The sequence below is a fragment of the Poecilia reticulata genome, chromosome 2 (genome assembly GCF_904066995.2).
Source record: "Poecilia reticulata chromosome 2, P_reticulata-male-v2, whole genome shotgun sequence".
In the NCBI taxonomy this organism is placed as follows: Eukaryota; Metazoa; Chordata; class Actinopteri; order Cyprinodontiformes; family Poeciliidae; genus Poecilia; species Poecilia reticulata.
Window position 1 is genome coordinate 15850186 of NC_088831.1, and position 19586 is coordinate 15869771.

General features: G+C 42.3%; 1 protein-coding gene across 2 annotated transcripts in view; it reads left to right on the forward strand.

Moving 5' to 3' along the window:
- Positions 1–19586, forward strand: part of cntnap5a (contactin associated protein family member 5a) — a 173030-nt gene that overhangs the window by 83370 nt on the left and 70074 nt on the right. For both annotated transcript variants that reach the window (XM_008438481.3, XM_081598493.1), the window contains exons 9-10: positions 2169–2312; positions 2436–2595. In XM_008438481.3, coding sequence (XP_008436703.3) covers positions 2169–2312; positions 2436–2595 — 304 coding nt within the window. The remainder of the gene's footprint in view (positions 1–2168; positions 2313–2435; positions 2596–19586) is intronic.

Below are 19586 nucleotides of genomic sequence, written 5' to 3' on the forward strand. Positions count from 1 at the left end.
TAGTTTAAGAACAATAAAATTTACACTATTTATTATTTAACTTGCAGAAACATTTTGCAGCTGTTTTGTATATCAATTGTTAGTGAAGATGAATTATAGCTCCTGTTAGCAAGCACCAGGTTGCAATTTTACTGCTACCACCAGATTTCAGCAGAGATAATTTTTTAGTGCAACCTGCTTGTCACGAACAGAATTACTCATTTTAACTCATGTAACATAAACCTCTACATAAGCAGATCTTCCTCTGTAGGCACAACCTGTGTCTGCTTGAGAATTAAACAGCTAAGCAGGTCTTAACACATAAAAATAGTTGAATGAATTTACCTCCCTCTCCTCATTTCCGTCCATATGTCTAAGAACTGGTTGTTACGTGCATTACTTTCTAGCTGTATGATCATTAGATTTTATGGTGGTGTTTATAGGTGTAGATGTGTTTTAAATTGTAAAATCTATTCAATAAAATTTGAGTCTTGTCATTCACTGCTCTGTTTAGTGCGGCTGCAGCCTCCTGCAAAAAGTCCTGATGGCACAATCTATAAATATACTTGATGGCAGAGTTGGTCAATGTTGTTTTTACAAGTAACAACAGAAAGTTTGTTTTACGCTTTTATGTCTTGAGAAGAGTGTAAAAATAAATGCAGTTGAAGATGTGGAAAGTACTGTGCTAACAAAGTCTGCATGTGGCGGTAGAGGCCCAGCCCAATTTAACTCCTGCTGCTCTACAGTTTGTTTATTGGTGAAAATTGAGCCCAATACAGAACAGAGCAGCCAGCTTTCTGTTACCAACAGTGAAGGTACGGAATGCTGTGGGAATGCTTTGCTGCAGTGCTGGAGGCGCTGTATGCATCAAAGAGGAAAGCCATGGGAGTACAAGACATTTCTGAGAAAATTGTGGTACAAAGAGTGGAGAAAAGGGGGCACAGAACAAAAGATGACTGTATTAAAGTGAAATCTTTCGGAGAAAAACAAAGCCCAAGCTACTTTAGAAGAAAAACTATAGAAGCTGCCATCAAACATGAAAGAGCAGGTTGGGAGGCGAGACCGCTCAGACAGGTGCATCAAGACTTTACACAGCTGCAGCAAGATGTTTAGAAAATGTCACTTTATGCCCGGATTTTCACCAGACGTTAGAGACAAATATGCTACTGGGCTCTAAACCAATGTCTTCCAGTGGTTGCACTGGTGGGCTTAACTTTGTTTCTCAGGTGCACCAGCACAAAAGTAAAGTGCACCCAAATGTTTGATCGCAAGGCACAACAGTTTTACAAATTCACGGGTTTAAATTAGTCCTGTTAATGATTAATCAACCATCTAGTAAACAAAGATCTTTATTTAAATAAGAATTACTGACAAAAAGAAGGTTTTTAAACATTTAAATTTAGACATCTTGATAAATTAAATAAAACTAACAAGATTAGAAATGCGAGTGTTTTAAGGGCTGAACATCTCAATCTAAACATACAGTATAGGCTTTTTGATTGAATGACTTTGAGTCTAAATCTGCGAGAGTTAAGAATAATCTTGGTTTCACTTGATTCAGTTTTCGTTTCATTACATTTTGGGATATTTGCCATGAATCATTCATGCGGCCCGTTTAGATACAAAAATGTCTACACATTTTTGTATGTATACAAAAATGTATAGATACATTTTTATCTATACATAATGTATAGACATTATCTATGTATGTATAGATAATGTATCTATAGATACATAGATAACGTATCTATGTATAGATACATTATCTATACATCTGCCAACCAGAAATAGTTGGCAGACGTTTTCTGTGATGAACGCCTGCTCCTCTTGAAATCTGATTGGTCGCTCTGCCTGGCCACTCCCACCAAAGCTGTCAGTCATTTTGTTCGTGGTGCACACATGAAGGGTAGCATTTCAGATTGGAACCTCCAGACTGAAGACCGATTGACACAACACGTTTTCCTCTTTTTTAACTTCAGATGTTCATTGCAATTTAAGTCTGCAGGGAATTTAGATAAAACTGCTAATTCGGTTTGCCACCCTTGTGCTATCTGAGCCCCCTGCATGGCCCCCTAGGAAAAAAAGAAAAGAAAAAATCCTGGACATAAGCTGGGATGTTTCTTGCTCTGTGTTGACAACATTTGCATCTGATCAGTATCTCTTGAAACTGATTATACTCTGTTGTTTAGGTCGCAGAGTCAATGACGGATTGTGGCACACGGTGAGTCTTGCCAGCAGGAATCTGCAGATCACTCTGAGTGTGGATGGCGAGCCTTCATCCGACGTTGAGCTCTGGGAGCCGGTGGAATCAAGAGGCAGCTTGTACTTTGGAGGTTAGTGAGTTCTCCCGATGTGTCGTCTTGCTCTTGAAATTCCAACATTGTCACTTACAGTTTTCTGCGACTAAAGAGGAGCGAAACTAAAGGCTGTTTCTTTCTTGTGTCACTTTCGTCAAGGCTGTCCGCCCACAGAGTGTCACATCCAAGCTCCTGCCTTCCAGGGGTGCATGCAGCTTATATCCATCAACAATCACCTGGTGAATCTCAGTCATGTGCAGCAAGGATTGCTAGGAAATTATAATGAGCTCCAGTTTGACACATGCAATATGAAAGACAGGTAAAGTAGTCTGAGTTTCTTTTCTAGACTTTAATTAATTGTGAGGACAGTTCTCAGAGGGAGCAGACAAAAACGTCCTCTCAATTGATGGCTGAATGTCAAACATTATCCAAGTTGGCAGCACAGAGTCATTCATGCCCCCAATGTTAATTTGTGGATGGCAGTGTGTTGTTTGCAGCAAAGCCTGAAAGTGGCTGACATTCTGTCCTGTAGAGACAAACAAGCTGACTGGATCTTCCAATTAAAGTGCAACAGAAACCCGGCTGCACCTTCTCTGGCAGAGGACTATGCTAACAAGCTGCTCCCCACTGTCCTGTGTGGCATGCTCTCCCTCATTATCCTGCACAGCTGTGGGCCCTGGCAGACCTACGGGCTCCATAAACGTCTGCATGCGGAGGGGAACATTTTATAGGAGCGAGGCAAACATGCAAACTGCCACTTTCCCTTGTGCATGCCCTGGGGAGAATTACCCCTTTGTCAGATTTCAGACTACCTACTTTTTAGACCAGATTGTTCGCAGTTGGAAGATATGCAAACACACCGGCGATGCCAGTCTGTCATGTCAGTGCGTGAAGAGATGCACTGTAGGAAAAGACAGAATGATAGAGAGAGATGTTTTATTTTCCCAGGCTTAGCAAGACGGATGTTGTTTTTGGTCTTGTTTCTTCACAGCTAATGTACCATGGGATGAGAGAAAACAGAGTCAGGTCTGGTACTCCTACCTGAAACTTCAGCTGTGACTCTGAGGGGATTTCCTCTCTGGGGTATCTGCACAGTTTTCCTCTGAGCTGGAATGTTAGTGAATGACTGGTCCTTCAAATGAACAGCACCTGCAGCCCTGGGGAAAAGGTAGCAAACGTAAATACTGGAAAGAAATTGAGGGGAGAAAATACCACAATGGTTGTTTAGACATAAACTCAGTTATTACAGCTCATGTTAAAATGAAATCATACATGTAACAGATGTATCATAGCTTATTTAAATAACAGATTCATCAGATGTATTTATTTAAGCCTTTACATGTCTTGAATTATGTCACTGTAGAATCTTCTATAAAATATTCTTTCTTACAGATGTTTTCAGATCAAACCAGTTTAAATAAAACATGGTGGTTGTGGTGGTGTGATGGCTCTGGATGGCTTTGCTGTGAATTACAGTAATTATTGTAATTAATTACAATAATTACTGTAAATCTCCAGACATCAGTTTTTTTTTTACCTTCTGATCAAAAACTAATTTCTGGCATCAGGACATGTGGGTTATGGAGAGGGACAACGATAGTAGCCCACTAGTGAAATCACGTCTGAATGGTTCAAAGAAAAACGATGCAGGTTTTGTATAGGCCCATTCAATGCTGAACTTAAATCTGATTGAGATGCTGTGGTAAGATGCCCAAAACTCCCCAACTCTGCAGGTCACCAGTCCATCACAGGACAACACCCACACTCAGAGCTCAGGGCAATTTTAAAAAGACATCTTAACCTGACAGTCATGTTTTGGAAAGAAGGCCAGAGGAAACCCAGAGGAAACTCACACATCCATAAGGAAAACATGCAAACTCCATCCAGAAAGGCCACAGACCAGTAGTTGAACTCAGGAGCTTCTTTCTGTAAGGAAACAGATCTGACTCAAGTTCAGCAAAAGTCAAAATATTTTTTCATCACTTTCATAGCTCATGTATCAAACATAGCTGCATTTCCATTAACCATAGAATCATGCAAATTAAAATTATGAAAATAAATTTGCTTGATGGAACCATGGTGATTTTCCATCGAGTCCCGTTTTTCTTAAAACGTTCTTGCATTAGGATGAGGTGGTTTTTCCAGATCAGTTTAGCAAAATAATGTATTTTGCAAAAACTGCAATGGAAACACTTATTTTATGTCACGAGTGAGGTGATCAACGGCCGGATGTCACTACACACGCTGTTTGCATTTAGTGCAGGTTGTTGGCAAACTTTATTTTGGCAGAATTTGCGATCACATGTATCATTGATAACTGGGCCTATAACATGTTTCGCTTTAGTTCTAGTCAATCAAGTGTGGACCAAAATGTACGTTCCCCCTTTTCAGACCCTCATTAGTGAGCTTGGAATGATGAAAAAAATGAACGCCTTGTCTGTTTCTTTCTTTCTTTCTGAGGAATGAGCTCATGACACACAGACGTCAGGCTGCAGCAGCCCTGACTCACTAGGAATGACCTTGTGAAGGGTAAAGAAGGATGAGGATCTAAGCAGGAAACACAGAATTGATTAACAAAATAATGTGCATAAACTATAATACAGATTTGAAAGCTTTATAAATGAAGTAGACTGCAACGTAAGATGTTGTTTGGATCAGATTGACAAGCATGGGATTATGGCGTCCATATTTTAAAAAATGAGCTTTTATTCAGAGTTAGTACTATAAGTTTGAGAAAATGCTAAACATCACCTGCCATACCAACCTAAAGATCATTAATTATCTGCTTATTACAACAGAATGTATACCGCAACAGCTGTGTCCATGCCAAGCTGCACAATGTTGTTATTTATTAGATTCAATAAAAATGTGAAATAAGGTTTTCCTTTTGGCTTACTTTAGTTGTGCTGCAGCTAATTCCACAGCCTCATTAAATGTCTAATTCGATGTTATTTGTCGACAGAAACCTTAAGTCGTTCGCTCTCAAGGGATCCTGAGCCATGATGAGAACGGACAAGGGAGGGTTGAGCCAGTAATTGTTTAAATCCACAGGGTAACCGTCGTTAAACTGAGAACCAATGAGCTTCTGAACGAAGTAGATTTCTTGACAATAAAACAATGGAATATATTTTAATGGGTTATACAGAACTGTATGAAAACAAAGACCTACTGCTACAAAATATTTATATTTTATATGAAGCTAAACTGGTAAGTTTGGAGTCACAAATCGCCTAATGTGAATACGGACTGAGGGGAAAAGATTTACATGACTTGAATTTACTGCATTCCAAATAATGGGTTGGAATAATGGGTGAACTCTGACAGTGTTCAGATATAACATTACCATACCATACCAACTTTATTTATAAAGCACTTTAAAACAACCACAGCTGATACAAAGTGCTGTACATTAAAACACAGCATAATAAAAAAAATAAAAACTCTTACAGTTTAAAAACAAAAACATACACTCTAAAACTAGATCCCACAGGAGTTAAAAGCCAAGTAAAATAAATGGGTTTTAAGACGAACTTTAAAACTGGACAGTGAAGGGGCCTCTCTGACCTGCAAAGGCAAGTCATTCCATAACTTAGGACCTATGACAGAGAAAGCCCTGTCCCCTCTGAGCTTCCTCCTGGATCTTGGTACCTCCAAGAGCAGCTGATCTGCTGACCTGAGTGACCGATAAGGTACGTAGGGGTGAAGAAGCTCAGAGAGGTAAGCCGGGGCAAGATTATGCAGTGATTTAAAAACAAACAAAAGAATTTTAAAATGAATCCTAAAATATACAGGCAGCCAGTGAAGTGAAGCCAGGACAGGGGTCACATGCTCCCTCTTCCGAGTTCCTGTCAAAAGTCTTGCAGCTGCATTATGAACCAGCTGCAGACGTGAGAGCAGCGACTGACTGACTCCCAGATAAAGTGCATTACAGTAATCCAGTCGAGTCGAGATAAAAGCGTGGATCACTGTTTCAAAATGTTGCCTGGAAAGAAAAGATTTCACTGATGCCAATCGCCTTAAATGATAAAAGCTGGACTTAACCACGGCTCTGATTTGGCTGTCCAATTTAAAATCACTGTCCACCTTAAAACCAAGGTCCGTAATAACATGTTTAAAATATACCTCCAAAGGTCCAAGGTCAACAGAGGAGGACTCACAGGAGCCACTGGGTCCAAACACAATCACCTCTGTTTTGTTTTCATTACAATTTAAAAAGTTCAAGGCCAACCAAGATTTAATATCACCAAGACATGCCAGGAGATGTTTGATGGAGTGGACATCCTTCTGCTTCATGGGCAAATAAATCTGACAATCATCAGCATAACAATGAAACAAATCCCATGTTTCCTAAGGATAGAACCCAAAGGCAATAAATAAAGAGAGAAAAGCAGAGGGCCCAGAATTGAGCCCTGCGGGACACCATAAGTCATTGAAACAGCAGATGATTCAGAGTCACTAATTTTCACTGAAAATGTTCTCTCCTCTAGGTAAGACTGGAACCATTTAAGAACAGTGCCATCAATACCAACAATGTGGTGTAATCGCGATATTAAAATATTGTGGTCTACTGTATCAAAGGCAGCAGTTAAGTCAAGTAAAATCAGAACAACATGGTTACCAGAATCACATGCAAGAAGGATGTCATTAAAAACTCTTATTAAAGCAGATTCTGTGCTATGAAGAGTTTTAAAACCTGACTGGAAAACCTCCAGAATGCCATTGTCATCTAAAAACTGTTTCAGCTGACAGTACACAATTTTTTCTAAAACCTTAGAAAGAAAAGGCAGCTTCGAAATAGGCCGATAATTAGCCAGAACAGTAGGATCAAGGCCAGGTTTTTTAAGCAGTGGCTGCACTACTGCATGTTTAAAACTAGAGGGCACCACACCTGAGGACAGACTGCTATTTATAATTGCAAGAACAGGCTGCACTATGCTAGATAAAATATCTTTAAAAAATTGTGGAGGGACAGGATCACGTGGGGAACCTGATGGCTTAATGCGGCCAAACACGTCCTCTAAAAGTGAGACAGTCACAGGCTCAAACTGATTGAAGGCAGCAGAGCAAGGTACCGAAACAGAGGGGTCGGAGTCAGGAGCTGTGATAAGAGCCCTGGTACTACCAACCTTTTCAATAAAGAAACGCAGAAACTTAGCACACATGTCAGGAGAAGCTTCCAAACAGGCATTCTGTGGAATATTAAGGACAGAGTCAATGGTGTTAAATAAAACACGTGAGTTATGGCTGTTTGAGGAAATTATATTTGCCAAATATTCCCTTTTAGCCTCTTTAACCGTGCTCTGGTAGAGACGCCAACAGTCTTTTAAAATCTGAAGGGTAACCTGCAGTTTATCCTTTTTCCATCTGCGTTCAACACGACGACATTCCTGCCTTGCAGCACCAGGCAGGTTTAATCCTTGGCTGCCTGGTTTTTAATGGAGCAACCGAGTCCAGAATGGTTTGACAGGAAGAACAGAACCAGGACCAGAGCTCTTCTGTATCAGAGTGGAGGAAGTCAGATGATCCACAGAGCTGAAGAAAAGCGGTGGAGAATTGAGTGGCAGTGGAAGGGTTAATAATCCGACAGCGCCGAACAGAAGCGCGAGTTTTAAGTCAGAGAAGTCGCTTATAAAATCCTTATTATATTTGGGGGGCCGGTAGACGACAGCACAGAAAACTGGGTTTACGTGTCTCATTTCAAATGACGTAAACTCAAAGCTGGGGAAAGACGTCTGTAGAAAACACTACTTACAATTATAGTCCTGTTTGTAAACAGTCGCTGTGCCTCCCCCTCTCCTCAAAGTCCGTGGTGAATTAAAATAAGAACAATCCGTTGGTAAAAGCTCAGATAGAGCACTGGACTCACCAACACTCAGCCACGTCTCAGTCACACACATAAAATCCAGATTTTGGACTAAAAAAGTCCCGAAGAATAAAAGTTTTATTCACAAGCGACCTGGCGTTTATCAGGCCAATCCTGACAGGAGCTGGATCCTGGGCTTCGACAGGTCTGGAAACCCGGCACAGCGGTCTCAGGTTTTGGAGACACCGTTGGCGTATGTTGATCCGGGAAGGGCAGGGACGGCGTTGGAGAGGGGCTTGAACGCCGACCACTGGCACCAAACAGACATCAACAGGATCCAAGAAACGCCGAGGCACCCGAGAGCCCAGAAACGATCCATCCGATGATCGGGTAAAAGCAGAACAGTGCGTCAGATAAAACTTCAGCTTTACCAGCTGGCCGCCTCGTCTACCGCGACGACGACGACGTCTCCGTCGTGAAAGTAGCGCAGGAATCCGCAACAGGTGGCTCGGAATCCCCGACAGAAGCGGGGGCAAGGAGTGTTGGCCAACAGTTTCGAAAAACTCCACATCCTGGACCAAAGATTGGAGGTCCAGAAGTGTGCTACGACCGTACATCAGTAGAGACTCAGTTCCGCAGACGATACAGGTCAGAAACAACACAAACATAAGCAAATGTGAGAACGACAGACGAGCAGCCACACACACCGGCGCCATCTTGTCTCCTCAAACAGATTCAAGATTCTTCAAACCAAACTCCAAGCTTCTTTCAGATCCTTAGTTTTGAAAGTCTGATCGTATTTACTTACTTGTTGGACTGAAACTGAACTTAAAACCTTTAACATTTCTATCTTAATCTTTAGAATCAGCTCCTCGGCTCAGTAGATATACATGTCTAACATTTTACCAACTTTTTTAGTCAAGTTAGGTCTAAATTTACAGAGATTTACGTTATTTAACTGCTAAATCAATGCTCCAACAAAAAAAAAACTTATTTTTATTCAGCTTTAAGCCTTAGGCTTGTACAGACCACAAAAGAAAAAACTCCCACTGCTTCTTGGTATCTTGCTCTGTTTCTGTCTGTAGCTATCTAACAAACTGAACAATCTGTTATTAAAATGTTATCGTGGAAGAAGAAGAAGAAGATTTTTGATTTTTACCAAAACATTTATTTACAATAATTTGACAATATATTTCTACATAATCAGGTCAATGAAAACTAAATTAAAACAACAAATATTTACATCAGCAGCTTGTTAAAAATTAGTTCTCCCTGATTTGAAACAGTGCACAATACATTATTAAAACCCCACAACTGTAAAAAACTATTTAAATCCCCGGTGGCTCTGCGGAAGCAAAACTCCAGCCTCAGCCTAGCTTTGACGTTGCACTTCCACAGAGCCACGGCATCAAGTTGAGGTCCAGCCTGCACTTTGTCCCGTCGAGTTAGATGAATTGCCATTTTGGCCTCTGCGATTAAATAGTTTAAAATGCGGGATTTAAAACTGGTGACTCGACTGTAATGCACACCGTAGATAAAAGCAGAATTGGTAAAAACCACGCCAAAAAGGCTAAAAATTCTCATTAAAAAATTTAAAAAACTAGTCAACCGTACACAATCTATAAAAACATGAAAAACACTCTCGGACAAACTGCAAAAAGGACACTCATTTAAAACCCCAGGACTGATGACCGATAAAAACGAGTTTGTGGCTATGGCGCCGTGAAGGATTCTCCACTGAAGGTCACCAGTCCTTTTTTTGATTGGAGGCTTGTACAAAGTCCTCCATTGAGGCTTCTGTCCTCCGAATGTGTTGCTCCAGACACTTATGGGTCTTTTACAGAGAGCTCTCCTGTTTAGGATCTTTGTACAAAATGTATACAGTGTTTTTGGACCAGTTTTGCATAGGTCCATCTCCGAATCCCTACAGTTCATCAAGGGACCACTGTCGTCCTCAAAATTAGGATCCAGAACCACATCTGGGAACAGGTCATTCCGGTCAGGTTGGCACTCTTTTGCTGTATGTAGCTGCAGGAGCCGCCTCTCCTCAGCTGACAGCTGCTCCTTCACCCGCTCCAGGAAGCGCTGTACCAGCCTGGCAGATCGGACCCCAAGCAGCGAGCCAACCTCCTGGACGTCTGAGAAGTCCGGTCCCGCCACCTGCACCAGATGCCTCAAGGTCACTGTCCCGGACCTGGACAGTGCCTCAGACAGTCCCGGCACGCTGCTGCCATGGACGTCCAGTCTCGCTCCACACACCAACGGTTCTTCTAAAAGCCAATGCAGAGAATTATGCGTTTTCGCTCTTTGCAATTTAAAAAGAGCGCAGGATTTAAAAACACCCTGATAAAACTGAGGCAACCCCTTTAACTTTAAAAAACTAAAATCAGTTAAAAACAGAGCAGCATCCAGCCCCAGAAAATTAACACGTCTGAGGATACAGCTGGCCACATCCCTCCACACAGGAGATCCTGTCAGGTATTTCTGAATAAACTGTAGACGAAAAGTTGCTGTTCTGCTGGCCAGGTGGACAAGGCCCTGGCCCCCCTCCTCTCTTGATAAAAACAACACAGACTGTTGCACCCAGTGTAGACCGTTCCAAAAAACGTTGACCATCTCTGACTGTATTTTAACTAATAAACCAGATGGTGGGTCTAAAACATTGAGTTTGTGCCACAGCTGCGATGCAACAAGGTTGTTTAAAACCAGCACTCTGCCCCTATAGGACATCTGGGGGTGGAGCCACTTCCACTTTGACAATTTATTTTTTATTTTCTGCTCGACGTTTTCCCAGTTTTTGCTTACAACATCTTAACTGCCTAAAAACAAACCAAGATATTTAAAACCATCTCTTTTCCAGGTAAGACCTTGAGGGAGAACCGGGAGCCCAGCAGACCACTCGCCCACAGCCAGGGCTTCACTCTTTCCCCAGTTCACCCTCGCAGCAGACATTGCAGAGAACTTCTCTGTAATCTCGGTTAAAACATTCACATCTTGCTGATCTTTTATAAAAACAACAACATTATCAGCATAGGCAGATAAAACAATATTGTTACTAAAACCAGGTAAAACCAAACCATAAACATTCGAGCGTATTTTCTGGAGGAGGGGTTCCAGGGAGAGTGCGTAGAGCATCCCCGAGAGCGCGCAGCCCTGTCGAACGCCTCTACACACCCTAAAAGGAGCACACAGGCTACCGTTGATCTTCAGCACACTCTCAATGTCACTGTACAGAACCTGGATCTTGGCAATGAGACCCTCGCTGAACCCAAACCCTCTCATGGTTTTCCAGAGGAAGCTGTGTTCAACGCGGTCAAATGCCTTTTCTTGATCTAATGAAATCAAGCCAGTTTGTAAACCCAATGAACCGGAGACCTCCAAAACGTCCCGAATCAGGTAGATGTTATCTACCATGGACCTGCTGGGGACGCAATAGGTCTGGTCCCGGTGGATGACCTGCTCCATAGCTTTCCCCAGCCTAGTGGCCAGGGCCTTGGAGAGGATCTTGTAGTCGGTACAGAGGAGGGACACAGGGCGCCAGTTCTTGATGTCCTGCAGGTTACCCTTTTTGGGCAGCAGGGTGATGAGCGCCCTGCGGCAGAACAAGGGGAGTGAACCGGTGGACAGACTTTCGTTGCAGATGTCGAGCAGGTCTTTACCCAGAATGTCCCAGTAGGCCTTGTAGAACTCTACCGTGAGCCCGTCAACACCCGGGGACTTCTGGCCCTGCATACTGAGGAGGGCTGTGTGGAGTTCTTGGAGCCCCAGGGGGCGCTCCAGCTCGGAGTTGGTCTCCTTGGAGACCTGGGGTAGTTTGTCACAGAACTCCCGGAACAGTTTCTCGTTCTCCTTGTATTCGCTGTGGAACAGAGAACGGTAAAACTCCACAGCCCTCCTTCTGATCTCACCTGGTTCACTCAGTTGTTGCCCTGTGTCCGACAGCAAGGAGTGGATCAGCTTCCTCTGCCCATGCTTCCTCTCCAAGCTGAAGAAAAAGCTAGAGGGAGCATCCATCTCTGTGATGTTCTGGATCCGGGACCTGACCAATGCGCCTTGGACTTTATTCTCCAGCAGGTTTGCTAAAGTTAGCCTTTTGGATTTGAGAACTTCAATATGCTCTCGATTTCCTGTGGATTCACTAAGTTGTTCTAATTCCACGATATTCATCTCCAGATCTCTAATAGATCTGGTAATGTCACGGGTGACATTGAGAGTGTGCTGTTGACTCAGCAGTTTTATCTGTACTTTTCCGTGGTCCCACCACTGTTTAAGACTGGTAAAATCAGACTTTCTCTGTCTAAAACCAGCCCAAAAATAATGTAAAACCTCCTTAAAACCCTGATCATAAGTTAAGGCTGAGTTAAAATGCCAGTAAGCGCTTCTAGGTAAAATGTTTCTGATAAAAACACTACCTAAAAGCAACGAGTGATCTGTAAAAATCACCGGTAAAATCTGGCATGCTTTAAACACATTAAAATTGTGCTTAAAACAATAAAAACGATCAAGACGAGCTAAAGAGATTTTGTTTTCTTTAATGTGGGACCATGTATACTGCCTGGAGCCTGCATGCATCCTCCTCCATACATCCACCAGGCCGTGAGATGAGACCAGCTGCCGCAGAGCATGTTGGGCTGCGGGATGCGGCTCTGCATGATTACGGTCTAAAAACTCGTTTTCAGTGCAGTTAAAATCTCCACCTATAAAAACAAAGTCCTCAGACCCACAATCACCCAACCGTTCCCCAATTTTTTCATAAAAACGCTTTTTCTCTGCATTGGTGATGGGAGCATAAATATTAATAAAAACTATACTAAAATTATCAAACTTTGTCTTGACTAAAAGACACCTCCCCTGAATGACATGTTCTACTTCTGTTGAGTTTGGGGTGAACGCTCTGGAAAAGAGGAAGCCCACCCCTGCACTCTGGGAGGTGCCGTGACTTAAAATGACCTCCCCCCTCCACTCTCTGCCCCAGTCTGTCTCTATTAGTTGGTCACTGTGCGTTTCTTGCAGGTAAATTACATCGATTTTCTTTTGGTTCAATATCTGATAAATCAAAGCTCGTTTTCCAGCCTCCCTCGCCCCGTTAAGATTCAAAGATGCTATTTTAAAAGAATCCATATTGGGTAAGAAGCTAAAAACGAAATACCAAAGGACTATAAAAAATAATAAAATACTACTGTGCATCATTTAAATCAAAGTTGTTTTCTAACTTTAGTCAATATTTTCTTTAATCTAAAGACGTCTCTGTCTGCAAAACCTGATACCTCTTTGTTCCTGATGTGATACCTTGCTGAGAAATAAAATAATTTTAAATCGGGAAAATAACTTTCAATTTTCATTCCTCTGAATCCTTTAGTTTCTTTTTAAAAAGTTCTAAAAGACTCTACAGGGTATCTAGGTGCTTTGCAACTCGTTTGTGTGACAGATATTTCGCTGCTGTCAGAGAACCAGCTCTCATTGTCGCTGCTGTCCGACACCTCCTTCCTCTCTGCAGCCAGTTTGCAGGCCTGCTTGCTGGCCTGTACAGCCGTCTCCACATTCCTCCTTTTACTTCGCCTCTTTAACGGGGTTGAAGCCTCCAGTTCTATTGCCTCCTCTGCTTCACGCGTCTCTCCTGCCACTCCAGCTCCAAAAAACAACTCTTCACTGTTCTGTCCCTCCACCTGCACCTCTCCTTTTCCTCCCTGATCTTCACACAATAATTGCTCCTCATCGCCACTCACCTCCACCTGCTGCTCTCCCTGCACACCATCCCTCTCTACCACTTCACTTTCACCCTCACCACCACCATTCGCCCCATCACCAACACCATTCACCCCATCATCATCACTATTCACCCCATCACCACACAACACCATGCTTCCATCCATCCTCACAGATACACTCATTTTCACAGTTTCCTCACCATCCACTACTGAACCCTCAACAATACCTTCTGTCAGGTCTCCTGTAGCAGACTTTTCCGCCACCACCGCTGGTTCCGCCACTGTAGCGGGTTCCCCTGACGCAGCCGCCGCGGGGTCTTCCGTCGCGGCAGCGTAGTCCCCCGCAGCACCAGCTTCACAAGGCGGGTCCTCCACCTGCTCAGCAGCAGCGGGCTGCTGCTTCGCCGCACTCGGCGGGGCCGGCCCGGCCCTGTTGGGACACATTTTTACAATGTGCCCCTCCTGGCCGCAGCCAAAGCACTTCATGCTAGAGGACGTTGCAAACAGCATGTAATCAAATTCGTCTACTCTAACACGAAAGCTTAGATTTAGTTCTTCATCTCGTCGATTCAAGATCATGAACAGCTGTCTCCTATGCGAGACAACATGTTTCAATAAGGGCGATTTGCAGCCTGACACTACCTTCCCATGCCTTGACAATTCCTTCACTAAAAAATCATCACTGATGAACGGCGGCACGTTCGACAGCATCCTGCACGTTTTAGTTCTCTCCCTGGTGGTAGTAAGAACTTTTTCAGCTTGTCAATGTTCCTCTTAGTGTTTCTAATGAGCCATCATTTGATCCAGGTGCGTTAAACCAGAGAGAGAACTAAAACATGCAGGATGCCGGGCCTCCAGGACCCACTTTGGACACCTCTGGAATAGAATATTACATTGGACCAATTCAAAATACTTTTAATACAGAAATGTGGGCTTAATAAAAAAATATATTTGTTACCTGCTTGAAAGTTGTTATTTTCCACAGGTTAGTTTTAAAGGAAATCTGACAAATAAGTCTCATCAGAGCCCATATTTTAATTTATTGAATATGACAAGATCAGTGCAAATCGAATCGGCCGTAGCAGTTGATGCTTGCACTGAGCCAGGTTCTGGTTCTGATTCTAGTTCTGGTTCTACTGGAGTCCATAGTTAGTTCTAATTCACTCCATGTTACCACACAATGCATGTGAGTTCTCCTGGAAGGCGTCACAACACCTGTATAACTGGAGAGCAGTAGAAGAAAGTAGCATCTGGAGTCTTAAAATGGGCAGATTGGGTCTGATGTGCATAACGACAGACATAGCTCAGGTTAGCTCAAGCCAGCTTTACTAATGATCCTTTCTGTCAGGATGTTTTTCATTTTCTTAAGGCATAAACAAAGGTAGGAAAAAAATTGTAATAAAACACTTATTTTATGTTTTTTTAGGTGATCAATTGTAATATTCTCCAAATACAAAGTTGTTATTTGAAAAATACATCAGTACTTTTGTACTTTAGGGGTTATTTGATTGGGCTGCAGTTGGTAGAGCTGTTGCCTTGCAGCAAGAAGGTTCTGGGTTCGATTCCCAGTCCCGGTCTTTCTGCATGGAGTTTGCATGTTCTCCCTGTTCATAGTGGGTTCTCTCCGGGTTCTCCGGTTTCCTCCCACAGTCCAAAAACATGACTGTCAGGTTAATTGGCCTCTCCAAATTGTCCCTAGGTGTGAGTGTGTGTGTGCATGGTTGTGTGTCTCTGTGTTGCCCTGTGACAGACTGGCGACCTGTCCAGGGTGACCCCGCCCCTCGCCCGGTACGTTAGCTGGAGATGGGCACCAGCAACCCTCCCGACCCCACTAAGGGACAAGGGTGTAAAGAAAATGGATGGGATGGATGGATTATCTGATGTCACAATATTTTTTTTTACCTGCTAGTTGTCTACAGCAGAAGGAGGAACCGGGTCGGCTGGCGTGCTTTTTTGTCTGTCGGCCATATTGGATTTAACAAACATAATGTCTTGCATTTTCAGCTGATGGCCAGTAGTTGATAGTGTATTTTATGATGCATTAGTGTCCACTTCAATGGTCTGTGTGCATTTATAACATAAAAATCCATAAGAAGCACAAGAAAGTGGCTTTTAGATGGCTGTCCTCGGTAGTGACCACTATGCATGGGAGGGTCAAAAAGAAAGTTTTAAGCCTGGTCTTAAAAGTAGACAGGCAGTCTGCCTCACACACTAAAACTGGGTGCTGGTTCCACTGGAGAGGAGCCTGAGAACTGAAGGGTCTGCCTCCCTTTCTACTTTTAGAAACTCTAGGAACCAGCAGTAAAGCTGCAGCCTGACAACAAAGGGTTCTGTTAGGAACATCTGGAACAATTAGATCTCTGATTTATCATGGAGCTGATTATTAAGGGCCTTATGGGAGGAGGAGGATGTTAAATTCTACTCTGGATTTAACAAGGGGAAGCTTAAAAAAATAAATAAAAAGGAAATGTCAAATCTCTCTTTTTAATTCTCGTCACAACTCTAGCTGCAGCATTTTGGCTAAGCACATTAGGCAGGACTCCACAATATATCACAAGTATATGGTTATTACAATAGGACTATGAGCAAAATTATCACCACAAATGACTTTTTGGAATGCAGTAATTGTTGACTATAAAACTCCAATTGCATTTACAATAATTTATTCAGCTAGTCAGATATAATTTCAGGCTACTTTTACTCAGCATGTGGAGGTGCTGGGCACCTCATGGTAACCGAGTATATTGTGTTTTTATAGCCAGGCTCATTCAGTCTGTCCTCACTGTAGCACATCCAATCAGAAATAAGCAGACAAACAAAATGTACGCCTTTGAATTGAGAGAGCTGTGACTGGCTCATTCCAAGTGAATGAGAAGTGGACATTGTTTATGATCGACAGCCGAGCAAACTAAAACTCGCCCAGCTGGCCGATGGCGTTGCTGCTTGTAAACAGTGAATCAATCTGAACCATTCATGGTCCTGGAAAGTTTTAGTTTAAAATGATTTCTATGTCACTAAGAAGCTTCTAAAAAGAAAATAAAACAAACATCTGCAAGGTGGGCATTCGTTTTGGAAATAAAACTCTTTTATTTAGATGATTTTAAAAAATTGCTTGACAAAAGTTATTTAAAGCATTCACAATACTCTTTGGGAATACTCACAATACTCATTACAACAGTCAAACCCTTACAAAACCCCATCTCTGTCTCCTCAATCCCCCAGTCGGCCGTAGCAGTTGATGCTTACACTGAGCCAGGTTCTGGTTCAGATTCTAGTTCTGGTTCTGCTGGAGGTTCCTTCCTGTTAGAGGAAGGCATCAGTGCTGCAAGGCAATGACTCGATGCAACCTGAGAGGACATTTGTTGACACAATATAAATAAACGGAGCTGAACTGAATGTAGCAGACAACCATCTTTCTGCATGTTTCTTTGCCATCACCCTAATCTTTATCTTCCTCTATAAATTAGCATTAGATTTGCGTTAGTTGCTCCAAAATTACAATATTATTGTGCTTCCACGTCAGAATAAACATGTCAATCAAAGTTCTACACAGACATGTGCACTTTTTACAGGTAAAGTGAATCAGGTAATCATGTGACTGCTGAAGCAGTGAAAAAATTAATTTAGCATAACTGGAAACCAGTTGTTTCAAAGTTGCAGTTTGTCACCTTTGATTTGAAACGCATCATAAATTGGATTCTTTAATTACAGAGGATGGTTCAACGTCACATCTGGCTTCCAGATCTACTCCTCCATTTTACATCATCCCCTGAACACGGAAAGATTTCAATCAATTAACCGTGGCGTACCCATGATTAAAGACCCTGTTACGTGGCGAAAGTTGTGATTTAAGAAAAGTGTAGGTTGTCATCAGGAGACCACTGAGGAACCCAAACACTGCTGCAAAACTAATTCTTTTGGCATTAAGCAGGTGTCTGAGTCTGGCTTTGTTTCTCATTTATCTGTCTGCACATGGCTGAATGAGCACCCTGCTGCTTCTCTCCAGTGGTGTGCAGCAGCAGTCTGTACTCACTCTCATCAGTCCGTCCTTCTTCAGGTTCTAAAGGTAAAAAGTCATTTTTTGGAATCCAGACCTTTTACCTTACTTTCATTTTTTCTTCGATTCATTCATGCATGTGTGTGAAATCCTTGAATCTCCTGTGGCAAACATTCAGGGTTGACCCGTATTTGTTCAAACTGCCGCCCTGTCGTGACAGTATATTATGAAACAGATAATTTGTGAAAAGTCGGAGCTCCTCCACCTCCTCGCTGGACCACTAACACGCTGCTTTGCGTCAGAAGCATCCGATCAGAGGCTGGAGGCTGGTCTCAGCGCTGTCGGTCAAACATTTTATTTTTATTTTTTTACAAATTTCTGACTTCACAATGAGAATATCAAATTTTTTTATCAAGAACATATGCTTTTAATCATGCCTGTAGTCATCCCTGCTTTTGCAAATTTGTCAAATTAATTAGAAAATGTCCCATTGTTTCTTGCAAATGTGTGGAATTTCTTGAAGAGTTTTGTTGACACTAATTTACTCCTCTGTGGCAACATTATGTTTTTCTTTTATCTAACTATATCCCTAATTCTGTGTTGGATCAGCAGTCTGTGTTTGCACACTACAGGAACATGTTCATATAACGTTATTGTAGAGTAGCATATCAGTGACACATCTGATTGAAATGTCTAAAGAGTTTCATCCTGCAGTCGTTCCTGTGGCAGCAGCCATTTTGGATTTTAAACTGTTCCTGTAGAAGAGCTGACTGATCAAGTCAGAATCCAGATCTTCTGTTGAGTTTCTTTAGAAGTTTCCACTCACAAGTCAAAATGGAAGACACATATAACATATAATCTGCTATTTTAACACTATTGATTAAATAATATGACGTGGGAAAAAAAGGACTACCTTCTGCACACAAAGCAGGAACGTGCTTGTGTGTTGTTCACTCTGACGTCCTGATGCTTTTTGGGTCGCACTGAATTTTGAATCTAGTTTTTCAAAAATACTTTTGAAAAACATTCAAGAAAAAAAATGTAAAAAATGGTTTTACACTTTTGACCAAGTCCACTGCACCAGAAATGTTGCATCCATTTTAATCCCAGCTGCACCAGGAGGCCTCTTCAGTGATTGTGCCGTGCTCAGCAACATTCTCAAAATGGCAGCGGGTTGCATTTTAATAACAGATGCAGCCTGGTGGTCCCGGCACACAAGACCTTCAGGCTGACGAGGGATTAATCTTAAAAAATGTTAATAGTTTTTCAAACAAATGAGAGCACAAATACATTCCCGTGTGTGTGTGTGTGTGTATGTGTGAGCAGAGCAGCAGGCTAGCGACAGCAAAGCAGAGGCTGTTTTTTTTTTCCCTGTTGCCTCATGTCTTTGCAACCTTCTGTGCCGCTGTGAGGACATGACATGTGAGAGTGATTACATCCCTGATATTAGCTGTCATTTCTCTTCTGTGGCCTACTTAATGACCCCTGAGTGCATGAGGAAAATTAACTTTTATCAGAGCTAATCTGCGCTTCTCCAAGTCTAATTACACCTCAGTTTACAGCTAGCGTGTGCTTAAGTGTGCTGCCTACTGTAATTTTACGTCCTGTAAGGGCAGCCGCGGACATAACAACAGAAAATAGCTTGATGGTAATTAAAGCGATTGTTGCAACCCTATCCATGTTGCGGCTGGCCCACTGTGCTGCAGTTAATAGGTGAGAGATAAAGTGTATGAAATTATAGATGCATGCTTGAAAGGCTGGCAATTATGTGAAACTCAAGGAGGCTTGAGGAAGGGACTATT